The 25682-nt window shown below is 36.7% G+C and overlaps 1 protein-coding gene across 4 annotated transcripts in view; it reads right to left on the minus strand.

Annotated features, from left to right (window-relative positions):
* Positions 1–365: 365 nt before the first annotated feature.
* Positions 366–25682, minus strand: part of tmem131l (transmembrane 131 like) — a 57840-nt gene continuing 32523 nt past the window's right edge. Inside the window, exons 7-34 of one of the 4 annotated variants that reach the window (XM_084105664.1) lie at positions 24076–24180; positions 22029–22106; positions 20362–20512; positions 17918–17976; positions 17712–17817; positions 17496–17598; positions 16532–16676; positions 15883–16053; positions 14832–14901; positions 14138–14258; positions 13879–13948; positions 13558–13667; positions 13240–13309; positions 13023–13138; positions 10445–10587; positions 9783–9969; positions 7887–8072; positions 7638–7784; positions 5847–6387; positions 5599–5729; positions 5091–5224; positions 3934–4110; positions 3518–3596; positions 3314–3423; positions 3086–3212; positions 2912–2988; positions 2683–2819; positions 366–862 (exon numbers count right to left, since the gene is read on the minus strand). In XM_084105664.1, the coding sequence (XP_083961790.1) occupies positions 548–862; positions 2683–2819; positions 2912–2988; positions 3086–3212; positions 3314–3423; positions 3518–3596; positions 3934–4110; positions 5091–5224; positions 5599–5729; positions 5847–6387; positions 7638–7784; positions 7887–8072; positions 9783–9969; positions 10445–10587; positions 13023–13138; positions 13240–13309; positions 13558–13667; positions 13879–13948; positions 14138–14258; positions 14832–14901; positions 15883–16053; positions 16532–16676; positions 17496–17598; positions 17712–17817; positions 17918–17976; positions 20362–20512; positions 22029–22106; positions 24076–24180 (3966 nt within the window). In that variant the 3' untranslated portion in view covers positions 366–547. The remainder of the gene's footprint in view (positions 863–2682; positions 2820–2911; positions 2989–3085; positions 3213–3313; positions 3424–3517; positions 3597–3933; positions 4111–5090; positions 5225–5598; positions 5730–5846; positions 6388–7637; positions 7785–7886; positions 8073–9782; positions 9970–10444; positions 10588–13022; positions 13139–13239; positions 13310–13557; positions 13668–13878; positions 13949–14137; positions 14259–14831; positions 14902–15882; positions 16054–16531; positions 16677–17495; positions 17599–17711; positions 17818–17917; positions 17977–20361; positions 20513–22028; positions 22107–24075; positions 24181–25682) is intronic. The other 3 variants (XM_084105667.1, XM_084105665.1, XM_084105666.1) reach the window with 3 other exon arrangements.

The following is a 25682-nucleotide window of genomic DNA, read 5'->3' on the forward strand; positions in this document are numbered from 1 at the left end:
ATCCATTGTAGGGAAAGCATATTATAATCTCACAAATATTAAAAAAATTTGCTTGAAATGTTCCTAATGTCATTTCAATTAATTTTTTGAAGTGTCCATTTTTGAAGTGAGTGGTTCTCAGGTTCATTATAATGAATAAAATTGCTAAAGTCACCATTATCTAGATAAAATTAATTTCTAAAATCTAAATGCTTTGAACAAAATAAAAAAAATTCTTATTTCCTATTTTCTCTAATGTCTGCAAAATTTGTCAACTATAAACTCTACGTTGTCTGATAGCATTTCTTCCTTTCACTGTCGTGATCCGAGTAGCATGTTAGAGCATTTAAACAACGGACAAAATTAAAGTAATTCACAACACAGAGTCAAATACAAAACCTTTTTTTTTTATTTTCGATGGTCAAACTTGCAAAACATCTAGAAAAATATACAACAAAATGCTGAACCTTACCACAACAACAAACATAAAAGAAGAATATTCACATTTTCCCCAATTAGAGATAAAAGCACATTCTTTTTTTCCTCATTATTCAAAAGCACAGTTTCCTCACATTTCCCCACAGTAGCCTGAATCGTTGGAGAGCTGAGAGTTGGAGCTCCGGTTTGAAGAGGAGTTCCATATGTCCAAATTCATGTGTGGTCCAAAAGGATTGAAGCTGGAGTACTGTTTTCCCGGGCAGGCGCCGCCTGGTTCACGGCTGAAGGGTGCGACGGGTGCGACGGGTGAGATGGGCGAGTGGGGCGAGACGGGAGCGGAGCGCTCTGGGTGGAAGTGGTTCTGGTAAGGCTCGCTTTGAGGTGTCCAGATAGAGCCAAATAGACTGGACATGGGTGACAGACTTCTGGTTCCTGAAAAGTATGGCTGGAAAAGATAGATAAGGGAAAAATTGTCAGTTTTTGAGCATTGCTTTAATATTCCATGTTTAACAAAGAATCTGCGTAGTTTGTTCTCATTGAGAAGTACTTTAACAGGAAACGTGTGTAAAAAGGGTGTTTCTAAGGTGCTCAGAATAAGAATGTCCAAATTGTTTTTAAACAGATGCCATTGTAAACCCTTTTTTTCTGCATTTGTTTGCATTTTGAATTTTATGCCTACATTTGTATTTCACACTTAATGTACTAGTTTAAATGTTAACATGAGACTATCTCTTAACTTGCAGCTCAAGAACTGCCTTATAGTGTTGAAAAAAAAAAAATCTGATACATAGATTCTGAATATTTGAAACATTCAAAACTCATTTTCCGCAGTTTTGATACAAGTATAAAGTCCTTTGAGCTGCATGTTTCAGCAACCGTGTTCTTGCATGTAAGCAGCTCAGGATCTGGGGTTTTCAGTGTCTCAGAGTGACTCGCTTCACAGTAAACGGAGCGAACGCCATCCCTGCATTTCACAGTGCATTTGTAATACAATTGTAATATATTTATATCTATATCTTAAAAAATAATAATGATTATTTTTATATGATCTCCCTCAGAGTTACCATAATCTCAGAGTTTCAGCTGATAAGAAAATACTTTAGCTGCCTTTCCACCATCGGGCCAAACCGATCTTGTTTCGACTCAGGCGGTACGTATGGTTCCAATCCTTAGTGGCGACGTCACTAAACACATTCTACCAGCACGGTTGGCTAACGCAGTGGTTCCCAATTCCAGTCCTCGTGACCCACTGCTCTGCACATTTTGTATGTCTCTCTTATCTGACACACTCAGTTCAGTTCATGGAGTCTCTCCTAATGAGCTGATGATCTGGTTCAGGTGTGTTAAATAAGGGAGACATACAAAATGTGCAGAGCAGTGGGTCACGAGGACTGGAATTGGGAACCACTGGGCTAACTAATTCTAGGTCGGGAACGGCTTGCAATCGTGTTGTGCCAAACCAAGCTTTAGTGGAAATATAACGGGAACCGCTCTGTTTGGCCTGATGGTGCAAAGGCTTTGATTATAGTCATCCAAGATACTGTTTAAGTTTTATGCCTTTAATTGTTGCAATTTTTGTCTATGGTATCAAAAATGGTATCAAGACAAAAAACTACAGGCAAAAACATTGTTTTTCGTGCATTGGTCAATTTTGAGATTTTGTGCTACTTGACTTTTCATAGTGTTGCTTCAGACTAGTGGAAAGAAAACACCCAAAATACACTTTTAAGCATTTCTTTTATTGCATTTTATCTATCTGTGTTTTCACTTGCACTGCAACCAGAAATCTCCACTTCTGTAGTACTTGCACCAAAAGTTACAGTTTTACATTCTATATTCTGAACATTTTTACTGAGGGGTTTGTTCATATATCATTCACCGGACTTTATACAACATTTTATTACTAAAATCATTGCCTCTTATGTCAACAACATAAAAAAAGAAATTTAAGCCTGGCTTTAGCCATTGTTCGGATTTCTATTCTGGAAAGGTATGCAAATTAGTGCATATTTAATTAGTTACGGCCTCATTTACATATTTAAACATTATATTTCAGAAATGTAATCAATCAACTGGGGAAGTAAGGGAATATCAGTAAAAAAAAATCCCCATTCACCTGGGGTTTCCTGCCTCAAATATCGATATTTTTAAATTATTGTATCGAAGTTAGAATTTCAGTATTGTGACAACATTACTGCCGAATAAATGTTTTTTTTTTTTTTTTTTTAAGTGCTTGACAAGAACAAACACTTGTGTAAATCTCACCTTGCTCCCCACACAACTGCCAGTGTCCCATGTGGAGTTGATGTCATGGGCTCCATTCTGTCCCCAGACTGGCTGATGGCTGTGGGTCATGGTTTGGCTTTCAGGGCATGAGAATGCATTTTGGTAATTGCCGTTACCTTCACGGACAAAACAAAGAAAATGGTCACTCATCCTTCGGTAACTATGTACTACAGTGAGACATTTCTGATAGTGAGAGAAAACCCCTCACCTGTTGGCATGTAGTTGGCCTGATCACTATAGGGATACTGACTGGTACACTGGCTGTTCATGTTGTTCCACGGGAAGCTGCATAATATTGACACGTAAGCATTTGAATTTGTCAGTGGATGGACTCAAATGAAGTCAAAATAAAATACAAAACAACTAAAAGCCTGAGACATACCCGTCATATCCGGATGGGGGACTCTGAGGGACAAACGGAAGAGATTCGGTGTTGTACCTGAACTCATTGGTCATGGGAACGGAGGCAGGTGACCATGTCTCTTCAATCACATTAGAGCCAATTACGTCTGTGGAAACCAAAATGCATAATCGCATAAATAAAACGCAAGATCGCACATCTTAAACGTAACGATCCTCTCTGTAAAAATAATGTGAGAATGTCCCTCACCGATGTTTTTGTCCACACCTGCAGCTACATCAGCGAAGCTCTGAGGGAGTACAGGGTCAGGACAGACTTCTGGGCTTTGGCATGGTTCCCTGACATATAGATTGTTCATGCTGAGGACAAATGTGTAAATAGATCGTCAATCACACCTAGATTACTCAATTTTCTATTTTTTTTTAACTCAAGTGATTAAGTCACTCATTTTACCTTTGGGTTTTGTATGAATGGTTCATGTTCAGGTAACATTCCCGATCTTTTGGATATGGGTGGTACTGGATGTTGTCTCCTAAAAAAAACAAAGACCAAACAGCAATTTTGATTAAAATGTTATTCATAATGATTTCTCTTCTCTTCTCTTCGCTCACGCCATGTCATAATTACCCTAGGCTCGAGATGACAAAATGTCCTCTGTTCACATCCTTGGAGTGTGAACTGTGCGTTTCTATTACACTATCAATGCCTAAATGAAGAGAGAAGTAGGAGCTCTCAGAAAATTCCCAGTTTACGTGCTGTAATTACGAGCTCTACGAGGACATGAAATCTCGAAATGATGGTAATTTCAACATGGCGTGAACGCACCTATAGTACAAAAGTGTGTAGTAAGCGCATGTGTGATCTCTTACTCCTGCAGGGATGTCTGTTGGGGTCTCTTTCTCCCTCTATGCTGCTGGCACTGCTCCAGCTGCCCCAGGATCCTCGGCTGGCTCTTACACTGCCTGATGAACTGCTCGAATCAGAGCCTGACTCCCAATGCAGACGTCGCTCAGGACACTTACGCCTCGATCTGACCAAACACGTGCCTGCGTTTGTGTAAAAAGAAATCGATTAACAGAACTGATACACACACATGTATACATGGGTGTACATGTATATATGTATATATGTACATGTATATACTATATACATGTGATTTGACACTGAAGACTGGAGTAATGGCTGCATAAAATTCAGCTTTGAATCACAGAAATAAATTACATTTTAAAGTATCTTAAAATAGAAAACAGTTCTTTAAACTGTAATGATCTTTCACAATATTACTGTTTTCACTGTATTTTTGATCAAATAAATGCAGCCTTGGTGAGCATAAGGCCGTGTGTCCACCAAAGCGTTTTTAGCCAGCTGAAACCGCTGGGCGTTCTGCAGAAAACGCCTAAATGTGGGTGCATTTTTTCAGTTGAGACGCTTTGCTTGTTATGATACGGAATATCCGCGAAAGTGTTACTAGTATATCATTTCAAACACATTTTGTTTCTGTGTTGATTCTATATAAAAATGTCGATACAATGTAACGTATTTTCTCTGGCTCTTGTTTTAAATTATTTTGTTCCATTATTATGCTTGTTGTTGACATCTGTTAACGTTGTACAAGCAAAATGTTGCGGTTGGTCGGTGTGGTATTTGTCCCGCCCCTCCTCCATTGTGATTGGACGGCTGGGTAAAAAGTGACAGTGATGAACGCTGCGTTTTACCCAAAGTTGAACATTCTTCAACGCCAGGCGCTTAGTGCTTCAGCGTGAAAAAAACGCTCAGCGCCACGTTACACTCATGCTGTTTTAAAAATGCGGTGCTCCCATTGAAAACAATTGAAAGAATACGCCAGCCGCGTGAAAAAACGCTTTGGTGGACACACGGCTTAGAGACTTCTTTAAATTGAATCATTTAAAACCATTTGATGTTGTCTTGAACAACCGTAGTAACATTAGGATGTTCAGGAACACTGGTATGATGTCATTCACACATGCAGCAGTGAGACAGAAACTGCTGTACATCACTTCCTCACCATTGTGTTTGAGAGGGCTGTCTGGGTTGGTTCCTATTTTAGGTAGTTCAGGTTTCATGTTGCGGGTTCTAGCAGCATTACGTGGAGGTTCTCTCTCACTCTCTGTCACCATGACAACACTGTTTTCAGGAAGTCTGTTGGGTTGCCAGAATGAAAGAAAAAAAAAAATAAGCTAGGGATGCACAAAATATCGGCAGATACATGTTCATTTTTAATGTTATCATTATTGGTCCGACAAGAAAATTTGGCCACCATATCCACCTTAAAATATGGCTTTTGTATTTGTATATTGCGGTCAATAATTGATTTAAAATGCTAAAAATCAAATGAATCATGATGCGTTAATGTAGTGTATTTATAATAAAGGAAACATAGTGTGGCAATGTTCTTTAGTGTAAGGGTAATAATAGCTTTGGACTGAATCATGATTTAAATCAATTCTCTGTCAAATCACACTACTACTTGTAACACTCTAGAACATTTTCATTGTTTCATCACAGACACGTACCCAGGAATGAGCTCAGCTGCCTTCCTGCGACTCCTGCCTGTGTTTTTCTTTGCTTTGGCGTTGGTGGCAGACACTCCAAGTTCTGCATCTTTCTCCGGTCTCTTCTTCTGACCGCCGCCTCTTTCTATCTTCTGAAGGAGGGGCACAAACAACTCATTTTTCTTAGTGAGGTGAAAAATGTTCACAGAGGCAGATTTTAGCAGGGTAAAACGAAAGGTGACGCTCTTATGCTGTATTATAGCTCTTACCTCTTCATCTACATAATCCCTTTTTTCAGCATTGGTTTTTCTTTTACACTCCTCGCCTTCCATCACTTCATCTGCAGGCTGAGGGACAACGCCTGCTGTGACGTTTTCAGGTAGTCTAGGAACTGTTTCCATAGGAAACATATCAGCTGGCAAAGCCTTGTCCTCCATGGATTCTCTAAAGTGCTCTTTCTTCTCAGCAGGGAGAAGGGTTTCATCAAATATGTCATTGTTGTTGTTGTTATTACAAACTTCTGGGTCTAACTCATAGGTGTGATCTCTATCTTCATCGGTTGGAGGGTTGCAAAAGTCCGAGGTAGCAGAAACACTAGCAGCTGCAGATGCAGGGCTATTTTTATATCTACTGTAGAGGAAAGACACTTTAGTCTGCTTCTTTGGAGGCTGGGAAGAACCTCCAGAACTTTTCTTGGATGAGGACTGTGAGCGAATCGTCCCATTGGCCACAGCTGGAGATCCCCTCCCCTTGCCTTTGTCAGAGGGGTGGCTTGTGTCAGTGTAGTTCTTACAACTGCCTTTTCCTCTACTAAACAAACAAACAAACAAAAAACTGTTAGTTAAAAATGGCTCCAACTCATACAATTGTCTATAATAAAAAACTAACTAGAATCAAGCCAAAAAAAAAACTGAACTGTGTTATGATCATCATAACATCACATATTGCTGCTTGTATTTCCAGGTAAAGAAAAACACAATAAACACATAGAAATACAATGTGCAAAAACCACAAACTAAAAAGCAATTCCTTTTTAAATAATAATAATAATAATAATAATAATAATAATAATAATAATAATAATAATAATAATGTTTATATAATAAATGTCATTATTTGTGAATATTAGATATTTATTTTACAGTATTAGTAGTAGAACTATGTTTACTATTTTGTTATATTTTTAATAATAATTATGTTTATGATAATGTTCATTTTTTTATTTTATTGAATACTAAATATTAGATTTTACAGTACTAGCAGAAACTATTTACTATTGTATTTTTATTATTATATAAAAAGGCATTGCTTGATAGTTTGTAGTTTATTTATTAATGTTTATTTAATAAAAGTAATTATTGAATATTTGTATTGAATATTAATCTTTATTTTACAGTACTAGTAGAAGAATTAGCGGTAACAGCTTTACAATAAGGTTCCTTTATTAAACATTAATAAATGTATTAACTAACATGAACTAACAATGAGCAATACATTTACTACGGTTTTTGTTAATCTTTGTTAATGTTAGTTAATGAAAATAAAGCTGTTCATTGTTTGTTCATGTTAGTTCACAGTGCATTACCTAATGTTAACAAGATTTTAATAAAGTATTAGTAAATGTTGAAATTAACATTAACAAAGATGAACAAATGCTGTATAAGTGCAGTTCATTATTAGTTAATGTTAACTAAAGTAGTTAACCAATGAACCTTATTGTAAAGTGTTACCGAATTGCAATAATAATAATTTACTCCTTTGTTGTTGTTATTATTATTATTATCATCTTTTACTTTGTGCGTACAGTACAGTTATTAATACAATTCTCATTACAAATCTTGTGCAATGATGTAAACCTCTGTCCACAAAAATGTTTGAAATTGTAATATATATATATATAAAACAGAGCAACCCTAACTCAGAGCACCTGAGTTTGTGTGGAGAAACACTGACTGTAAACCAACTCGCTCTAAGACAGAAAATATTTTATTGTGTGTGTGATTTCCATTTTATTTGGATTATTTGTGCAGCCCTGATAACAAAGGTTGATGCTGACTCACCTGACACCATTTGAGGAGCTGTGGTTGACACTGATATTTTCACGAGGTACAGAGTTGTGATTGCTACGTGGACTTGGAGTGGAGAACTCGCTCAGAATGTGCTGAGCTTGATGGAAAGCCATCAGACACACACCAGCTAGAGAGGAACTGCAGAGAGAACAGGTTTGATATTAATGCACAGAATCCATTTCAAGTTGCATGCACAAGGTAGAATTTCATGTGGTTTAAGTATGTATATGGGCTGCTAACCAGGTCAAGACCAGTGTGATGACCCAGAAGGACTCCTCCCAGCTGGGTCCTGGTACCACCTGAGCACACAGGGGCAGCATGTGGTGAGGCAGAGTCACATTGAGGGTGAAGTGGAAAATGGAGCCACGCTCTGTTACCAGAGTCAAGTCTCTGATCACCCACGAAGACGTGAAGTCTGGAGTAAATCTAGAGAGATACAGAGAGAACGGTTGAGAAAATAAACAGATAAGAAAAGAAAAAAACATTGAGAAAAAAGGATGATGGAGTACACGGTGTGATAGAGTGGTACAGGGATGGCGTATATTTGTAGGCCAAAACCCCAAAACGAGTTCGCATTTTAGCACTTCCAGTTTCATCGACCTGAAGTCAATGGGTTTTTGGTTGAATGCTTGAAATAAGGTCTGTGTGAACACAAGCTCAAGATATTTTCAAGTTTTTTTTTTCTACGATATAAAATACATCAGTAATACCTTTAAAAAAAAAGCTTTTTAAAGCTTTCACTTAAATGGGACTACAGAGGTTGTCTCATCTACTCACTAGTCTGCTTTCACAGACACGTGTTGATAATCACAGTCTTGCAAACTATTGTAACTCAAACTTTCAGCGAAAATGTTTTTAAACAAAAACAGAGTTGTCGAAAGCTTAGTGGTGACGCTTAAGTCACGTAGCTCGTTTACAGCCTACATTTAGCTTTTGACTTCAGCCAATTGTTTTACGCGTCAAAAAAAATCATAAAAGTTGTTCATTTGTGAAGATTATCATGATGAACAAATGTTTAAGAATCATACGATTTTGTTAGTCACAGACCTTATTAGGCTAACTTCCGGGTTGGGATTAAAGGGATAGTTCACCCAACCAAAAATGAAATTTCTGTCATCATTTACTCACCCTCAAGTTGTTCAAAACCTGTATGACTTTCTTTCCTCTGTGGAACATAAAAGAAGATATTTTGAGGAATGCTGATAACCAAACAGTTTCAGTTCCCATTGACTTCCATTGTATGGACAAAAAATAGAATGAAATTCAATGTGAACGGAAACTGTTTGGTTACCGAAATGCAGGTTTGAGGTTTGACATGAGGGTGAGGAAATCATGACAGAATTTTGAACTATCCCTTTAAAAAAAAAAACAAGCAGGAAAAATAAATAAATAAATAAATAAATAGAGGCGAATGACAAAAGCAAGGCAGAGAAATGGCAGCCAAACTGAATTATACAAAATCATTAGATGCTGCTAAACATTTAAGTTTCATTGACTTTAGACCACAGAAATAGAATAGGCAATAGGAACAGTAATTAGCATGAAAAAGGGAACCTAAAATGGCCTGACGTTGTCTCTGATCAGTCAGGTACTTGGGGTCTAAATTCAGACTCGGCAGATTGAGTTGAGTTGGGCAGGTCATTACAGTCCAGGTGAAGGTCAGAGAAAGTGATTTTGTGCCTTTGAGACGGCACCACGAGACGACGTTCACTTGTGCAAATTTCTGGATGGCACTTAAGTTAGGAGTAATGAGTTTAGGTAAAAGGGAGCAGAGCCAGTGGTTGTTCTGTAGGCAAACATCAGTGATCGGAATTTGATGCGAGCGGCAACTGGCAACCAGCGCAATTTTGTGTGGAGAGGAGTGACGTGTGCTCTCTTCGGCTCATTAAAGACCACTCTAGCTGCAGCATTCTGGATTATTATTTCATCAAAATACAGAATTTTTTTTTTTTACGAAATCTACCAACAGCGCTAAACAGACAGAGACAACTTTCTGCAGAGAGCACAGGCTACACAATGTTACTGTCCTAAAGTTATTTGTAAAACAGATTTTATTTCATCTCGAAAAATCTTCAAGGAACGGCATAAGAATTGCACTCTGTTAGGAACACTGAAACTGAAGTTGCACATTCTTACGCAATGGTGATTTCTGAGGACGAGTTGTAGTCCACTCTGAAGGCTCTGCAGTGCTGCACCTCAAAACCGTAACCCTGACATTTATATCCATTAATGTTCATGGATACTACAGTCAACGGCAACTCGCCAGCATTCTCCACTTTAAAGCTTTTCTGGATGGCAAACAAGGGCTTACTTGATCGTAAACCTGTGAAAAGACGAGAAAGAGAATAAAAATGCAGTTAATGCATTTTGTGTCATCGTTTCCTCTTTTGTTATCATTTATTAAATACTTTCTACTTTCAATTCTGCATATTTCATTGACTTTTGTTCACAGTAGCCATGATTTTGTTATTGTTTATTATGTTACAACATCACATTTTATTTTCTGGGGTCTCTGGAGATTCCAAAATCCTGAGTGAACATTAAAAAATAATAGCTTATAAGGGTTAAATTCTCAGGGGGTACTTGTTAATATTTAGGTCAAAGGTGTTCGGCTGGGAATATCTGGGTAATTCAGAGTAACTGAAAGGACTAAATTTATAAATAAAAAAAAAAAAAAATAAAAAAAATTCAAGAGAACAATTAATTTGTAAACAATCACTACTTCTACCAGCGCTAGTGTACTTTTCACCAAACTCTGAGAAAGGAAACGTCAGGAGTGGCTCAGCTGTGTCTCTCACCATCTCTGCACTCCATGAGAGTGGACTGGGGAACGTTGAAGCGCAGTGAGGCTGCAGGCCCGGGGAGCTTCCCTCCCACCCTCAGGAGCTCCTTTGCCCCATATCCTTTAACCAGAACCATGTCAAACACGGTCAGGTTGTTCCTGTTAACAGATAAAGTCACAATTACTGAATGATAACATCTAGCAAAAACACTCGAAGAAAACAAAAACAAAAGTGTGGTCACATCAGGCAAATAATGTTTATTGTCAATAGTGTAACGATGCACAGCTCACACAGAAGTCCCTATAAACTACAGATGAAACTGTATGAAAATTTCATAATCACAATTATAGTGACCAAAATGATCATAGTTATCAATATCATGATATTGATAAAATGCGCTGGAATCGCACTAAAATCATTTAACAAAGTTTTACATCGAAAAAATAAATAAATAAATAAAATGAGCGTCACAATGCACTTTTGGGTTTTCATAAACAAAAATGTATATATGATGATGATGATGATACATTTTATTTATATTGCGCTTTTCTCCAACCCAAAGCACTACACAAAACAATATACAGTCTATACAATATACAATAAACAGAAGATAATGATAGTACACTTCAGAGACAATAAGCATTTTTAAAGAGATGGGTCTTTAGAGACTTCTTAACAGTCCAGTGTCGGGGAATTTTTAATCACAAGAGGAAGTTTATTCCACAACCGTGGAGCTGTAACAGAGAAAGAACGACCAGCCATCGACTTCGGCTGCTGAAGAGTAGAAGAGTCGGAAGAGCCGAGAGAACGAATTGGAGTGTAAAGGAGCAACTAGCTTAGAGATATGCCGGCGCTATCCCATGAATGGCTTTATATGCTAAAATCAAGATTTTAAAATCGAATTGTGCCGATACTGGAAGCCAATGGAGTTCATAAAGAACAGGGGAAATATGCTGCTGAACAGCTGTGTGTGTCAATACACGTGCGGCCGAGTTTTGAATATACTGTAATTTCTTAGTATATTTAGGGAGACCCGACTAAAGTGCATTACAATAATCTAGTCTCGACGTGATAAATGCATGGATAAGCCTTTCCGCATCTGGCAGGGATAAAGAAGGTCGAATTCTGGAAATATTTTTGAGATGAAAAAAATGCAGATTTTGAAACCATTTTGATATGGGCATCGAATGACAAATGTGAATCGAAGATAAATTCTGGTTGTCATAGTTAATGTTATGGGCATCGAATGACAAATGTGAATCGAAGACAAATTCTGGTTGTCATAGTTAATGTTATTATACTATATTTAATATAGTATAATAACATTAACCATGACAGCCAGAATTTAAAATTTTTGGTTGGGTGACTTAACATGTTGTCTACTAAGTTTAAAAAAAAGTTTTATAAAATGATAAACCTCATACTGTAACCTTAAAAACATTTTTAAGAAAAGGGATGAGTCAAAATGATTAATGATAAATAGGTATTTTATGTGAATAATTCAAGATACAGTACTTTTGTTTAGACTGTTTAGAATCACCTTTTTTTTTTTTTTTTTGAATGCCCATAAGCTTATTTTATATCAACTGTACATTAAAAAATTCAGATTTTCACCTTGGTTAGAACACAAATGGCAGACAGGCTGAAGGCTGCGTCCTCCAAAGGGCGCATTCGTCACTAATAAGGCTGCTTCATTAAAAGTAATCTGACGAGTCCAACTAGTCAAACGAGTCCGACAAAGTCATAAAGACATGAATTCAAAATATAATAAATATTTATACATTTAAAATGTACTTTTCAGATACAAGACATCCTTTAAGACGTATGCGGCCGACAAATGCGACATCAGAAGGATGCAGCCTTCGAGAAACGAGACCGTAGGTGGCGCTTATGGAACAGAAGAAGTAGAGATGTTTCCCTGGTAATGGCTGTACACAAACTCAAGCAGCGCTGGGATAACAAACACTACTTTACATGAAGGTAAATTGAAGAGAAAATGCCTTCGAAACTTTTCTAACGAATGTGACTGGTAATGTGACCACGCTGCGGCAGGGCAGGGCAAGGCTGAGAGCCATGGGAACGGAGTGAGGCCGTTTTGCGAATGTTAATGAGCGACACACCAGTCTGGAGTCCCATGGAGGAGCTCAGGAAGGATAAACGGAGGAGTGATGAAAGGGGAAGATGAGAGAGGACCTGGGACTTAATGCTGTGGTTTTGGTTTAGTCTATGCGGCAGTCATCCGTGAAGGGAAGCGTTTTAAGTTTTACATTGAACGTTTGCCAGTTCCCGCCGCCTCCTTGAACCTTTAACTTCATTACGTACACATTAAGGCAAAGCATGATCTAAGTGCTAAATAAAAGGATCATTCACAGTCAAATCAAGTTTTTTCCCTGATTATTTCAAGCATGAAAAAGACAATTTTAAAATTTTTGAACAATTCCAGGTTCTTTTATGAGCATGCAGTCCTGTACATAGCAACATACCGACAAAAAAGCTAAACTTTTTTCCTTAATCCATTAAACAGATTTGAGATAAGTAAACCGATCAGTCATACAAATCCCTCAATTACAACTCATTTAGGGCAGAGCAGTACCTGATCAGGAGCAGTGAGGTAACAGGCTTGTGTTCTGTGGGTTGGTACGCCACAGAAACCGTCCTCGACTCCCACGGCTGAAGCAGGAATCTAAGTATACTGCCTCGCTCACTTTCCTGTTGGCAAAAATATGAGTACACTATAACCAGAGTTACCACAACAAGACACATTTACTACATGTACACTTAATAATGCTATATAAAGATCATGACCTCACCTTATGGTTTGTAGCCAACAGCAGAAACTCTGTTGTAGTGATATTCACTGAGAGTGGGCTAATATTAAACCTAGAACATATACATTCATGATGTAATTTCTGGTCTCATTAACAGTGTTGTTATTGTTAACAAAACTTAAAACTATTAAATATCGGTGTCGTTAATTGAAGTAAAACTGAAATAAAACTAACTAAACTAGCTAAAACAGCGCTGTTTATGACTCTGCTTATTAACCTTGTGCATAAATACATAAATACCATTGTAACTAAGGTTTCTGACAGAACCAAATTTAGGCCAGAAGTGTTTATAATAAATACCATTTGGTCAGCATATCGAGGGCTTCAAGCGGAACGGGGTATGAGGAGAGGGTTCGGATCTCCACAGAAATAACTGAACCCGTAGGGTTTTTCAGAGTGAAATTCTTCACCTGAAATAAAAAGTACAACAATCTTATGATCCAAATAAGTCTCATAAAATCACAAAAAAATAATTCACACAATGCTAATAATTCCATCCATGTGATGCATCAAAAGTTGATTGTCATTTGAAGATTCTTAAATATACTCATTTTGTGTTTCACAGAAAAAAAAATGAAGGTAAAGTTCAGATCTAAAGATCATTATCAGTGATTTGCATACCTTGCTATCATTGACCGGTGTGGCCCCAAAGTCCAGGGGTGAAGAGTGGTCTGCAGGAAGCCTGGGCCACCTGAACAAAACACACACAAAAAACAGAAACAGAAATATTTACATCATAAAACAGTATGTGCATTTGCGGTAAATGCATACATGTTTAAATCACATACAAAATATGTAGTTTAAATAGCATACAAAATGAATATACAGTATTTGACTCCACAGGGTTGTGTCTATATTTGTGCACACACTGCATGTTTACCTGCAAGAGAGCTCTTTGCTACAGTGCCAACGACCACAGAGTGCAGAAGCCAGGCTGCTGTCCACTCTCCAGAGAGATGAGGAGGATTCTGGGTGAAGGGATTGCTGCCACTCCAAACGTCCTGCACAGGAGGACATTACATAGTTTTTGACTGAGCACCTCCATACACACAAGACATGTGCAAACTAGTACGCTACAATCATTTCAATCCATTTATAAGACAAGGTTACTACAAGTGACTTTACAGTAGTCTAGAACAGTCAGTGGTCCTCAACCAGCAAACTTCTAAGAGGGCCTCGCTTAGAAGAAATTTTTTTTTTTACAAAATCAAGACAAAACAAGCATTAAAATAAGCTAAAATATTTCGTACTTAAATGTACCCACTCAACTGTTTGTTTCCTTTGAAACTGTTCCCACAGTCTTGGAAAACCTAGATATATGAAGTGGCCTAATTTTTAAATTCCATGGGCACTTTATAATGAGAAAACTATTTATGTAATCTCTAAAATAGTTTATCAGGAAGAAATTGCGAGTAAAAAAATATTTAACAAAATCATGATCAGCTGGAAGAGTCACTGGGTAAAAAGCATGGGAACTTTGTGGAACATTCAGCTGCTAAAACTTGTGGAATCTTGAAATATTATTTTAGTTACTCAGAAAAATCCTCAAATGTGTCCAGTTGTGTTTGTCTCACCTGCTCGGGACATATAAAGAGGACAGAGCTGTTCACACTCCTCAGCAGCCTCAAACATAACATCTCCCTGCTGAGGAAAGAAAGTGATCAATTCAGGCAAAAGGGAGCAAAGTTTGGCAAAAGAAATGTGACCCCAAGCAATATTATTTAGCATAAACATGCATTCTCTTTTCAAAACCCACATCTGTCAACAGTTTTCTGTCAACACAACAAGAACCTTATTTCTCTGTTTGGAAGCAAATATATGCTTATATAAAGGGATAGTTCACCCAAAAATGAAATTTCTGTCATTAATTACTCATCCTCATGTCGTTTCAAACCGGTAAGACTTTTGTTTATCTTTGGAACAAAAATGAGGATCTTTTCGATGAAATCTGAGACCTTTCTATCCCTCCGTTGACAGCTACGCAACTTGACACTTTGATGTTTCAAAAAGTTCATAAAGAGATCGTAAAACTAATCCAAATGAATTGAGCGGTTTAGTCCAAATTTTCTGGAGACACAAACACTTTATATGATGAACAGATTGAATTAAGGATTTTATTTACATGTAAACAGAACAGCTTGTGGTCAACAAAAGCTCAAGCATGTTTGCTTGACTAGCGAGAACCAATGAGGTTGGATCTCACGTTACGCAGCACCTTTGAGCTTCCGCAAGAACCAATGAGGTTTGTTCTCGTGTGTCAAGCAACTTTGGTTGAGCTTCTGTTTCAGATGTTCACTGATCAATGTTTATATGTGAATAAAAGCTGAAAATAAATCTGTTCATCGTATAAACCAATCAAGAAAAATTAAGAAAATTTGGGTTGGGTTACTTTTACGATCTCACTTTATTAACTTTTTGAGGCATCAAGGTGGTAGTTGCGTAGCTGTCAACAGAGGGACAGAAAGCTCTCAGATTTCATCAGAAAGATCTTCATTTGTGTTCTGAAGATGAACGAAAGTCTTACGGGTTACGGGACATGAGGGTGAGTAATTAATGATAGAATGTTCATTTTTGGGTGAACTATCCCCTTAAATGTGTGTTCATGCTGATGTAGTCAAGCTTTACCTTTGAGGCAGATGAATCTGTCTGGAGGTGAAGCTCCAGTGGGACCCCCACACTGGTTGTCAGGGTAATTGTGGTTCTGAGGTTGATGGGTAAAGATTTGCAGAGTAGCTGAAGAGACAGAAGCTTCCTGCTACCAGGGCTCACTTCCATGGACTTTGTAAAATTTACAACCTATAAGATGGGAAAATTTACACCATCATTAAACTGCAGTGTTAACTTTTTGACAAATATCCTATTTTTGTGAGCTTGATTTCTGTGCAATTCAAATTAATGTGTCTAATCTACCCTTTAATGTGTATTGTAAGCGCTACGTTGACTAGTTGATAAAAGCTCTGCCACTAGTCGAAATCTTGAGTCTTTTTTGACCAGTCTTGGATCACATGGTCAGTTGAACATGTTCTATACAAGGCAATAGCAGAAAAAAAAGCCACTGTCCACAAACAGTGTCCTACTATATGACATTAGCTTTGAATAATAACCCTCAAAAAACAAATATATATGGACGTGAATATAAAGTTAACAGAGTCATTGACCCACCAACTTCTCAATCCCTCTATTTCCCAGCAGAATAAGCAGAACTACCACAATATAGTCTCGAAGGCATGTGGTCACTACACATTTAAGTCTCTGGTGTTCAGGTGAGCATTACCTTAAAGAGTTTATGCTGGGAAAGAAAGATGTTAGTGATTCTGAAGGTGAAGGGGAATGGGTTGGACAGCCAGAGCTCGACATGCTTTGTGCCCCTCTCCTTCTGTCTGACCTGAACTAAAGAACTCAGCTCAGAGTCCGACCATCTGAAACACACAGAGAGGAACAACTCTGTAACAAACGTGACTAGAGCTTCAGAAGAACTGCATCAAAAAGCATGAACACAGCATTTACTGTGTCACAGAGGTGAAGGAAGTACACTACCATTCAAAAGATAGGGGTCGGTATCTTTTTTATGTTTTTGAAAGTAGTTTCTTATGTTCTCCATAGCTATAAAATTAGTCAAGACAGTAATAATGTGAAATATTATGACAATTTATAATATTGTCATTTATTATGACTATTTCTATTTTAATACATTTTAAAATGTAATTTATTCCTGTAAAGGCAAAGCTGAATCTTCAGCAGCATTACTCCAGTCTTCATGTTGATTTGGTGCCAGGGTAACATTTATAACTTTTATCAATGTTAAAAACAGTTGCTGCTTAATATTTTTGTAGAAACTGATAAAAAATAAAATAAAAAAATTAGAAACAAACAGCGTTTATTTGAAAAATAAATCTTTTGTAACACTATAAAAGACAAGTCTTTATGGTCATTTTTTAAAATCTATTTAATGCATCCCAGAATAAATGTATTAATTTACTTAAAAAAATTAAAAAATTACAAATAACAACAACAAAAAATCTCCATGACCCAAAATGTTTGAACGGTAGTGTACATATGCAATTATTAATGTTATCATTATTAAAACTTTCAAAACAGTGCAGTGCCAGTTTTAGAATTTAAAAGAATTTTCATTCTTTTAAAAAAAGTGTTTAATTTTATTTAACTTCAGATGATGCTAATGATTAAAGCATTAATTTAATTTACAGTAAAAACGCTGTTAATATAGAAATCTTTACCTGTGTGTGCTTTCCAGCAGTGGATATAAATTCAGTGTTCTGTTTGCTAATATCTGCAGGCCGAACTGACTTTGACACCTTTTACTTTTAGCTGACAAAGAGCCTTAAAAAAGAAAATGAAAAGAGAACCAAATAAACATGGCTAACATAATTGCATGTCCATTGTGAACTATTAGAATACACACGAGAAAGTTAGGCTGACAGTAAAGTACTGACGTCTACAGAAAAGTGAAGCCACTTGAGTGAAGTTAGAAGTGGAAGGCTGGAGAAGCAGTTCAGTGAGTTCTACGCTGCTGTCCGTCCTTGACAAGAGCTGGATCTCCTTAAAAAGACACAGGATGTTATGTTATAATTACATTATAAATGTTATCTGATTATATGCAAAATTAACCACAACAGAATGTTATTCTCACCACACATACCTTAACAAAGAGCTTTTTAACCCCTGAGTTCAACATGAACACTCCTATTCTGGGATCTGCTGTGGATTAAAAATATAGTTATAAAATATACCTGTACAATACATACTTGGAAAACAGAATGTACAGTGGCAAAGCCACAAGGTGGTGCTATGACACAAAAGGAAAGTTATTTTTTGGGCGGTGGTGGCTAAGCAGCTGGAAAAAGAAGTTTCAAATCCAGTGTAACCCATGATCTAGGAAGTAATGGTTCACTTCTTTCCCATTAGCTGTGCTTAAATGACACACTTTTCCCCAGGTCATTTCGGGGTGGAATATTTCTTGACGATTATTTATTTTTTCACTAAAATCAATCTGTAATTTAAATTTAAATTATATTAATTTATTCATTCCTAAAGTTATCAAGATGACCATGCATCAGATCCAAGGAGAATCTAAACAAAAATATTTCTATATTTAATCATGGGAAGTGAAATGGGGTTAATGCTCATATCTAACAGTTTATTGAAGAGTTCAAGCAGGTTAATGGTTTTGAAAGCAGAGATGAAATCTATGACAAGTATACAGGTAATATATTTTTTTCCACATCTGCGGTATAAACGGAATAACTGACTCATAAGATCATTCAATTACTGAAAATGAATGCAGAAACATTGTGGCTACATTATCACCTCAGAGTGTGCAGTAATTTTCAATAATTCAGTGGTATGTTATTATATACAACAGGGTGTAAACTAAAAAGCATATTTCCAGTGGCAAGTACAATAATGCATTAAAGTACATGCCATAAATTCAAAGGCATATACACTAGCACTCAAAAGTTTAGGGTCAGTAAGAGATTTTTTTGATGTTTTTGAAAGAAGTCTCTTATGCTCACCCAGGCTGCATATATTTGATAAAAATAAAGTAAAACCATTAATATTGTTTAATATTATTACAATTTAAACTTAGTTTTCTATTTTAATATATATTAAAATTAATTAATTACTGTAATGGCAAAGCTGATTTTTCAGCAGCCATTACTCCAGTCGTCAGTCACATTATCCTTTAGTAATCATACTGATTTGGTGCTAAAGAAAGATTTCTTGTCATTATCAATGTTGTGCTGCTTAATTTTTTTTTTTTTTGGAAACCATGATACATTTTTCTCCAGGATTTTTTAATGAACAGAAAGTTCACATTGTATTTTACAAAGTTCACATTGTAAAAGTCTTTTCTGTCACCTTTGATCAATTTAATGGATCTCTGCTGTACTGTATGCAAGTATAATTTTTTTTTTTTTTTTAATCATACTGACTTTTGAATGGTAGTGTACATTGTAATAAAAAAAAAGTAAGGCAAACATAGTAGATAAAGACACTAATATAAACAGGGACAGTAATGTAGCCATAAATCAACTGATCAGCAGATCACCATCCATTAATGCAACAAACATGGTGGTGTAATGCTAGACAACTGATCCTTGCAATCAAGGAATACGGTGTAATCAGGAAAAAAGGTTTAGATGTAAAGAAGTAAATAATATTAAGTCAGACAACTACATTTATAATCACAATCACATAGAAGGTGAACTCCTATAAGAAAAAGCAGTTTAATTATTTTACACAGAGTGGGTTCCCCATCATGGGGGTGGCCATGTTGAGATCACATGACCAGGCAATGAAATATTTGGTCAACAATGCACTATTTCCTCACACTTTTGGACTGAATATTTCTCACACACTATAACATACGTGAGAAACGTACAGCTGTAGCTGACAGTAGTTGAATAATTTTATTGTCATTTTTTCAATGTCTGGCTGACCTTATTTTAAAGAGTCAGCCATAATGATTGAATTTGAAAAACAAATCTGAATTGGGTAGCGAGTAAACAAAACCTTAAAGGCCTATTCGCTTTTGCATACAGTATATGTCTGCCTCAGTTGTTGTTTGTTTCCATTAAATCTTTTTAAATCTTACATTTTTATGATCACCTAGGGCCCCACAAACCCACAGGTGCGATTCAGCAGTCCAGACGAAAGAGTGTGAGAGGAAAAGCAGTAAAATCATACAGACCTCACATGGGGAGCGTGAAAACACAATGGACACAGTGGCCACACCACTAAATGCCCATGGACACCGTAAATGTGTTTGGACACAATCCAATAATTTCCAATTTATTGGCGTGTTTAGAATGAGAATCATAACAAAAGATAAAAAAATGCTGATAGGTGTAAACAATAAAGTCAAATACCACTCGGATAAATAAACAAAAGCCAAAAATTAAGCCAGGGAAACACTAACAAAAAGTGCACCTTTAAATATCACTAGGACGATTTGAGTCAAAAATCACGTCAAGAACTTCAAGTATCTGCAGCAGACAACAAATATGGGTTTTGAATCCAAAAGTGCGAAATGGAAAATAAAAATAGAAATTATGGATAAAATAAAACTACAAATTGACATACAGACAGCATCTGGTGATGGGAGGACCAGCAGCACCACAATATTCTCCAGCACGTATGGCTTGAGTTTGTCCAGGTGGGTCGGCCTTTCCCCTCTTTCAGAAAGACTGATCTGAAGTGCAATTCTGCCCCCTTCAGATACTAAACACCAACCCTGTGAGGAAAGAGAGAGAAACGTAAAGACTGTAGGCACATATTTCATCAACATGCTACAAATTACAACACAAATGACAGGAATGCAAAGCATTCCAACTAAAGACCTGCCTTGTCTGAACATTCAATCACAAGATAACTTGTAAACAATGCAGCTAAAGCCGTCAAACTTACAATGGGAAACTCACGGTGATGTTGTTTCTGTGTACAATACGGTTATGATAAAAATAGTAAATAAAAAATAAATTTATTCTGACCTTGACAACAACGATGGAGGATGTCAGGATCGGACCTGAGCTTTTATTACTTTCTGGATATTTTGTTGTTTTTATGCTACTAACAGCTAAGGAGCTGGAAAGGTGATTTGCATTCGGTTCCTGATTCTTTCTCTGTTATTCACTGATGCTTAAGCCATCCACACACTACCAAGATATTGGGGGGCGATTTTGGACTGATTTTTCCCCTTTCAACAATCCTAGGTAAAGTCCTGATTATCCTAATGGTTCTACAGATTTTCCTGTTGTGTGAGGTGTGTTATGCTGGGTGCAGACTACAAGATATTCGGGGTGATTTTGGACCGATTTCTCCCCTTTCGACAATCCTACGTAAAGTCCCAATTATCTTGATAGTTCTACAGTTTATCTCATCAGATTTTCCTGTTGCGTGAGGTGTGTTAACTGAATCTGAGACTGAATCTGCTCGGAAGAACGACGGAGGAACATGTTGAATATTTACGATATTTACGATGTTGTTTGGGGGAACCCCTGAGGACAAACGCGCACACGCTTTGGAGATCATCACGTGAAACGAAACAATAGCCAATCAGAAAGCGAGCTGAAGGAAGACACACCTCCAGCTCGCGGTGTAACATATAAAGTCCATGCTCATACTGTCTCCATGACTTCATCTAAACATTTTTCTCCATTGCGCCATTTCTTCTTGTCGGTCGTTCGCCATGTTTGTTTACTTTAAAGTCACGTTTGATGCGAGAGGTTTTGCGAGATTTCCCGTGTACACAGGCGGGACTCTGGTTGTTTGTTAATGGAATCTGCTAGTGTGTGATGTGCTATCCTGGTCACACTGCGGCACTCCACACACTAGAGGAGCAAAACGGTTAAATCTATGATTTCTTATCGTCATGTTTGTGGTCTCTCACATTTTAAAAATCTTTTAATGTGGCCCAGCCTTTAGTAAAACAGTCTGTTTGTGAGCTCAAAGTTTTATGTAACAGCAGCAGTACCTGAGCATGCGACCAAATGCACAAATCTTATTGGTTGGTCAGTTTACTTGGCAGAAAATAGAACACCTCTCCATAAAAAAAAAACTGTTGCATTGATGGCATTCAAATGCAGGCCTTAAAACAGTTCCTGAAACTGGGATTACTTCACATATTAACAGTGTAAAGTCAAGAACTAAGCTTTATACGAAGCTGAAAGATCCAGTTAAAATCACATAATGACCTTATCTCAATAAGAGTTACAGAATATTCCAATGGTTAGTAAATGTAATATTCATACCTGGGGCTGATTGTAGAACGGTTTTGGCAAACTGCAGTCAAGCAGCAGACCTAAAATTGTTATATTAGAAGCATCTTCCTGCAGGAGCAAAAGAAAAAGAACATTCAAATTCATCAGCTCAGAAGCACCTTTTAGGGTAAATTAAATCATCTAAAAAAAATGTGTAATTTACATTATTTACAACACTTTCATCTGTAGCAACTTACAATACATTACAAAACACAAACATAACTCCATTGTTACACAATACACAATTTCTGTGTGGCAGTTTCAATAGTGAACAAAGAAAGTGTCTTAAGTGTGCATTATTCTAAATAAGGTAGTGAATGTATCTTCAGGGGCCATTGCAGCTTTTTTGTTCATTCTTCTTGTGTTCTCCATTGAAGATGTTAACTTTCACTTCCTCCACCTCTACAGGCAACATGAATAATTCTATACATTCAAGACCATCAGTCAATGAGACGGGCCCCTTTAAGAGACAGGTAGTCATCTCAGCCTACCACTGAATAGTGGTAGTGAATATACATTCTAAACCTAGTGGCTTTCCAAGTGACTTTTCAACAGATTTTCAGTATTATTTAAATTTGAGGGATTTGAATGTAGGAGGTGTATGTGACCGCATCTGTGAACATTATCAAACCCATAACCTTTGTGCCCTTGGGCACCAAAAAATTTAAATGCTGTTATTTAATCACTATCATACCATACCAAACCAGTATGACCATCACAAAAGAAGATGCAGAATGTTCACGCCGTTCTTTTTTCTTTCTTTCTTTTTTTTACATATAATTAAAGTAGATGGTGACTAGGGGCTAGGCAAGCTCCAAATATGACAACAAAGCTCTAATAAAGCAACATAAAAGTAGTCAACTACATATGATTTGTGTGCCATATTCTTCTGAAGTCTTCTGAAGACTGAAATAGAAGTCTTTATTAGCTGAAAATCTGATTTGTGCAGTTGTATAAGGCTGAGATCATTTTCATTGCTGTGTGTTTTGTCCTTTTTTTTATATATATAAATATATATATGGCAGCCTCCATTCACATGATCACATTAAGCCTGAAATTAGTCGAGAGAAGTGTGTGGATACAGGTTTTGTTCCTGGTATCAAGAGTTTCAAGGCAAGGATGTTAAGTCATTTTGTCCCACCAGACCAGTCAGCTGGATCTCAAGAGGAATAGCCACTTATATTCAGTATGAGACACTGCAGTGGTTTTCATCCATACATAGAGCTCAATTTAAATGTGACCGCTACAACAGAAGCAAGTCTATATTTAAGCTTGTTTATGAGAGCCAAGATGCAGCAGAACACCTATATGAGATAAAACAGACTACATCATCTACCTCTGTCAAATATCAACACTGAGAAGAAACATACAGTGGTCTTGTGATGCAGGTTTGATAGTGATTTATTAAAGCGTCTAACATAAATCAACCATGATTTATTTTAGACTCCTGAGCACAAGTTAGTTCCGCAAGTTTTGGCAGTTCTGGGGTAAATGTATCTTTTGTTGTATAAAAGATGGGTAAAGTATTATATTAAAAAAAAAAAACATAAATGTATTTAATAAAAATAATACTAATTGCCAAACCCAACTCTTACAACATAATTGTCCCAAAAAGACTTCTTAACTTGAGCACTGCATGTTTAGAATGCCATGCACGAGATTCTGCAAAAGACATGAATGCAAAGGTCAAACACGAATGTTTACAGACAAAAAGAATGGAAAAGAAGCACAGTGGAATGCAAACATGTGTTCTGTGTGAACGGCCCCTAATGCAGTCATTTTTTCTTTCTGTGCTGGCCATAAGAAAAACATCAACACAGGAGAGACTTTAGTCATGTGGGTTTGCCTGGGTTTCCATGTATGATGACCTGAATGTGTGTGTGTTAATGGCTATGACAGTAATAGGAGACAGAAGCACCCAGCTGTCGCTGGACCTCATGTGTCATCCAGCACAAAGGGGAGTAAAAAGAAAAAAAGAACATCTGTGCGTGCAAGCTCACAACAAAACAAACAGTATACCTGCATACATGATGCTTACCTGAGTTTGTGTTAGATTAATGCTTTGTATGTGGGGAAATATCAGAATGCTATCTTTTCTTTGGACGTCCTTGACTGATCCCCCATGGACGCCAACCCCAAAAACCTAGGAGAGAAAGAAACAGCATATACATGATATAAGAATAAATAAATAATTAGATAAATAATTAATTAAATTAAATAGAGGGTTCCTTAAACAGACTACTTTAATTAAAAGTTTTATGCTTAAATGCTTGAAATGACTTTTGTAGACAAATTTAAAATGAGTTAATGGTTTATATATATATCTATTTTTTTTCTTTTTTTTTCAACCTGTATTTGGTTTGCTTTGTTCCAAAAAATAGGAGCTACATTGCTATAATGTTGCTTTTTCTTCTTGGTTCAGTTCACTTTCACAAGGCAACATTTCAAAACAGACCAAAATTTGTTAAAGAAATAGTTCACCGAAAAATGAAAATTTCCTGATTATTAACTTGCCACAAGGCCATCCAAGCTCAGCCTAAGAAAACTTGAGATTTGGAGGACAACATTCCAGGATTTTTTTTCCATCTAATGCAAATGAATGGTGCCCAACAAAGACCATTTTAGAAGGTCCAAAATCCATATTTAGGTAGCATCAAAGGGTTCCAAGGGTCTTTTCTCTCGTGTGATGCAAGCACATCTGCAAGCTCACGCATGCAAGTATCCTTTACAGTGGAGGAGGAGTGCGGTACAAAACAAATGGTGATTGCTGTATATTGGTATTTTGTTTCAATTTATTGTTTAAAATGATCAGTTTGTGTATCCTGGATGTAAACTCCCTCTTGTAAACAAGAGAGCATTTCTTGCCGCCTACATCACGCGTGATCTTCTTGTGAAAGCGCTTCGCAGAGCTGGACCCAGGCAAGCATTTGTTGTTAAGTACAGTATTTCTTTTTTTTTCTGAAAATGACTGACCGTTTTGCTAGTAGACACTTATTTGACGGCTGGGGTCTTGTGGAGCACTTTGAAGCTGCCTAATTATGGATTTTGGACCATCAAAAATGATCTACGTTGGGCACCATTCACTTGCATTAGATGAGAAATTTCTGGAATATTTTCCTGAATTTCTCTTCAACTGAGGAAAGAAAATCATAAACATCTTGGATAGCCTTGGGGTGAGTAAATAATCAGGAAATTGTCTTTTTGGGGAAGAACTATTTAAGAACTATATAAGGACTATGTGAGCAAATAAGTGGTTGGATTGGATCGCATTCTCACTAAAGTCTAACCATTCCAGAGTTTGCTTGAAATTGGAGTGTTATGATGCGGATCGATTCCCAATCAAATCAACTAGATGTGAAAACACCCTACAATAATACTGCAAAAGATTTCTATTTTAAAATGCTGTTCTTTTGAACTTTCTACCCTAAAAATATATATCACTGTTTCTACAAAAATATTAATAAGACTGGAGTAATGGATGTTAAATATTCAGTTTTGCCAACACAGGAATAAATTACATTTTAAAATATATAGAAAATAGGAAACCTTTATTTTAAATTTTTATATTTTACAAAATTATTATTTTTTTTACTGTACTTTTGATTAAATAAATGCAGCCTTAATGAGCATAAGAGACTTCTTTCA

The sequence above is a fragment of the Abramis brama genome, assembly GCF_963993115.1.
Source record: "Abramis brama genome assembly, chromosome: 2".
Taxonomy (NCBI): domain Eukaryota; kingdom Metazoa; phylum Chordata; class Actinopteri; order Cypriniformes; family Leuciscidae; genus Abramis; species Abramis brama.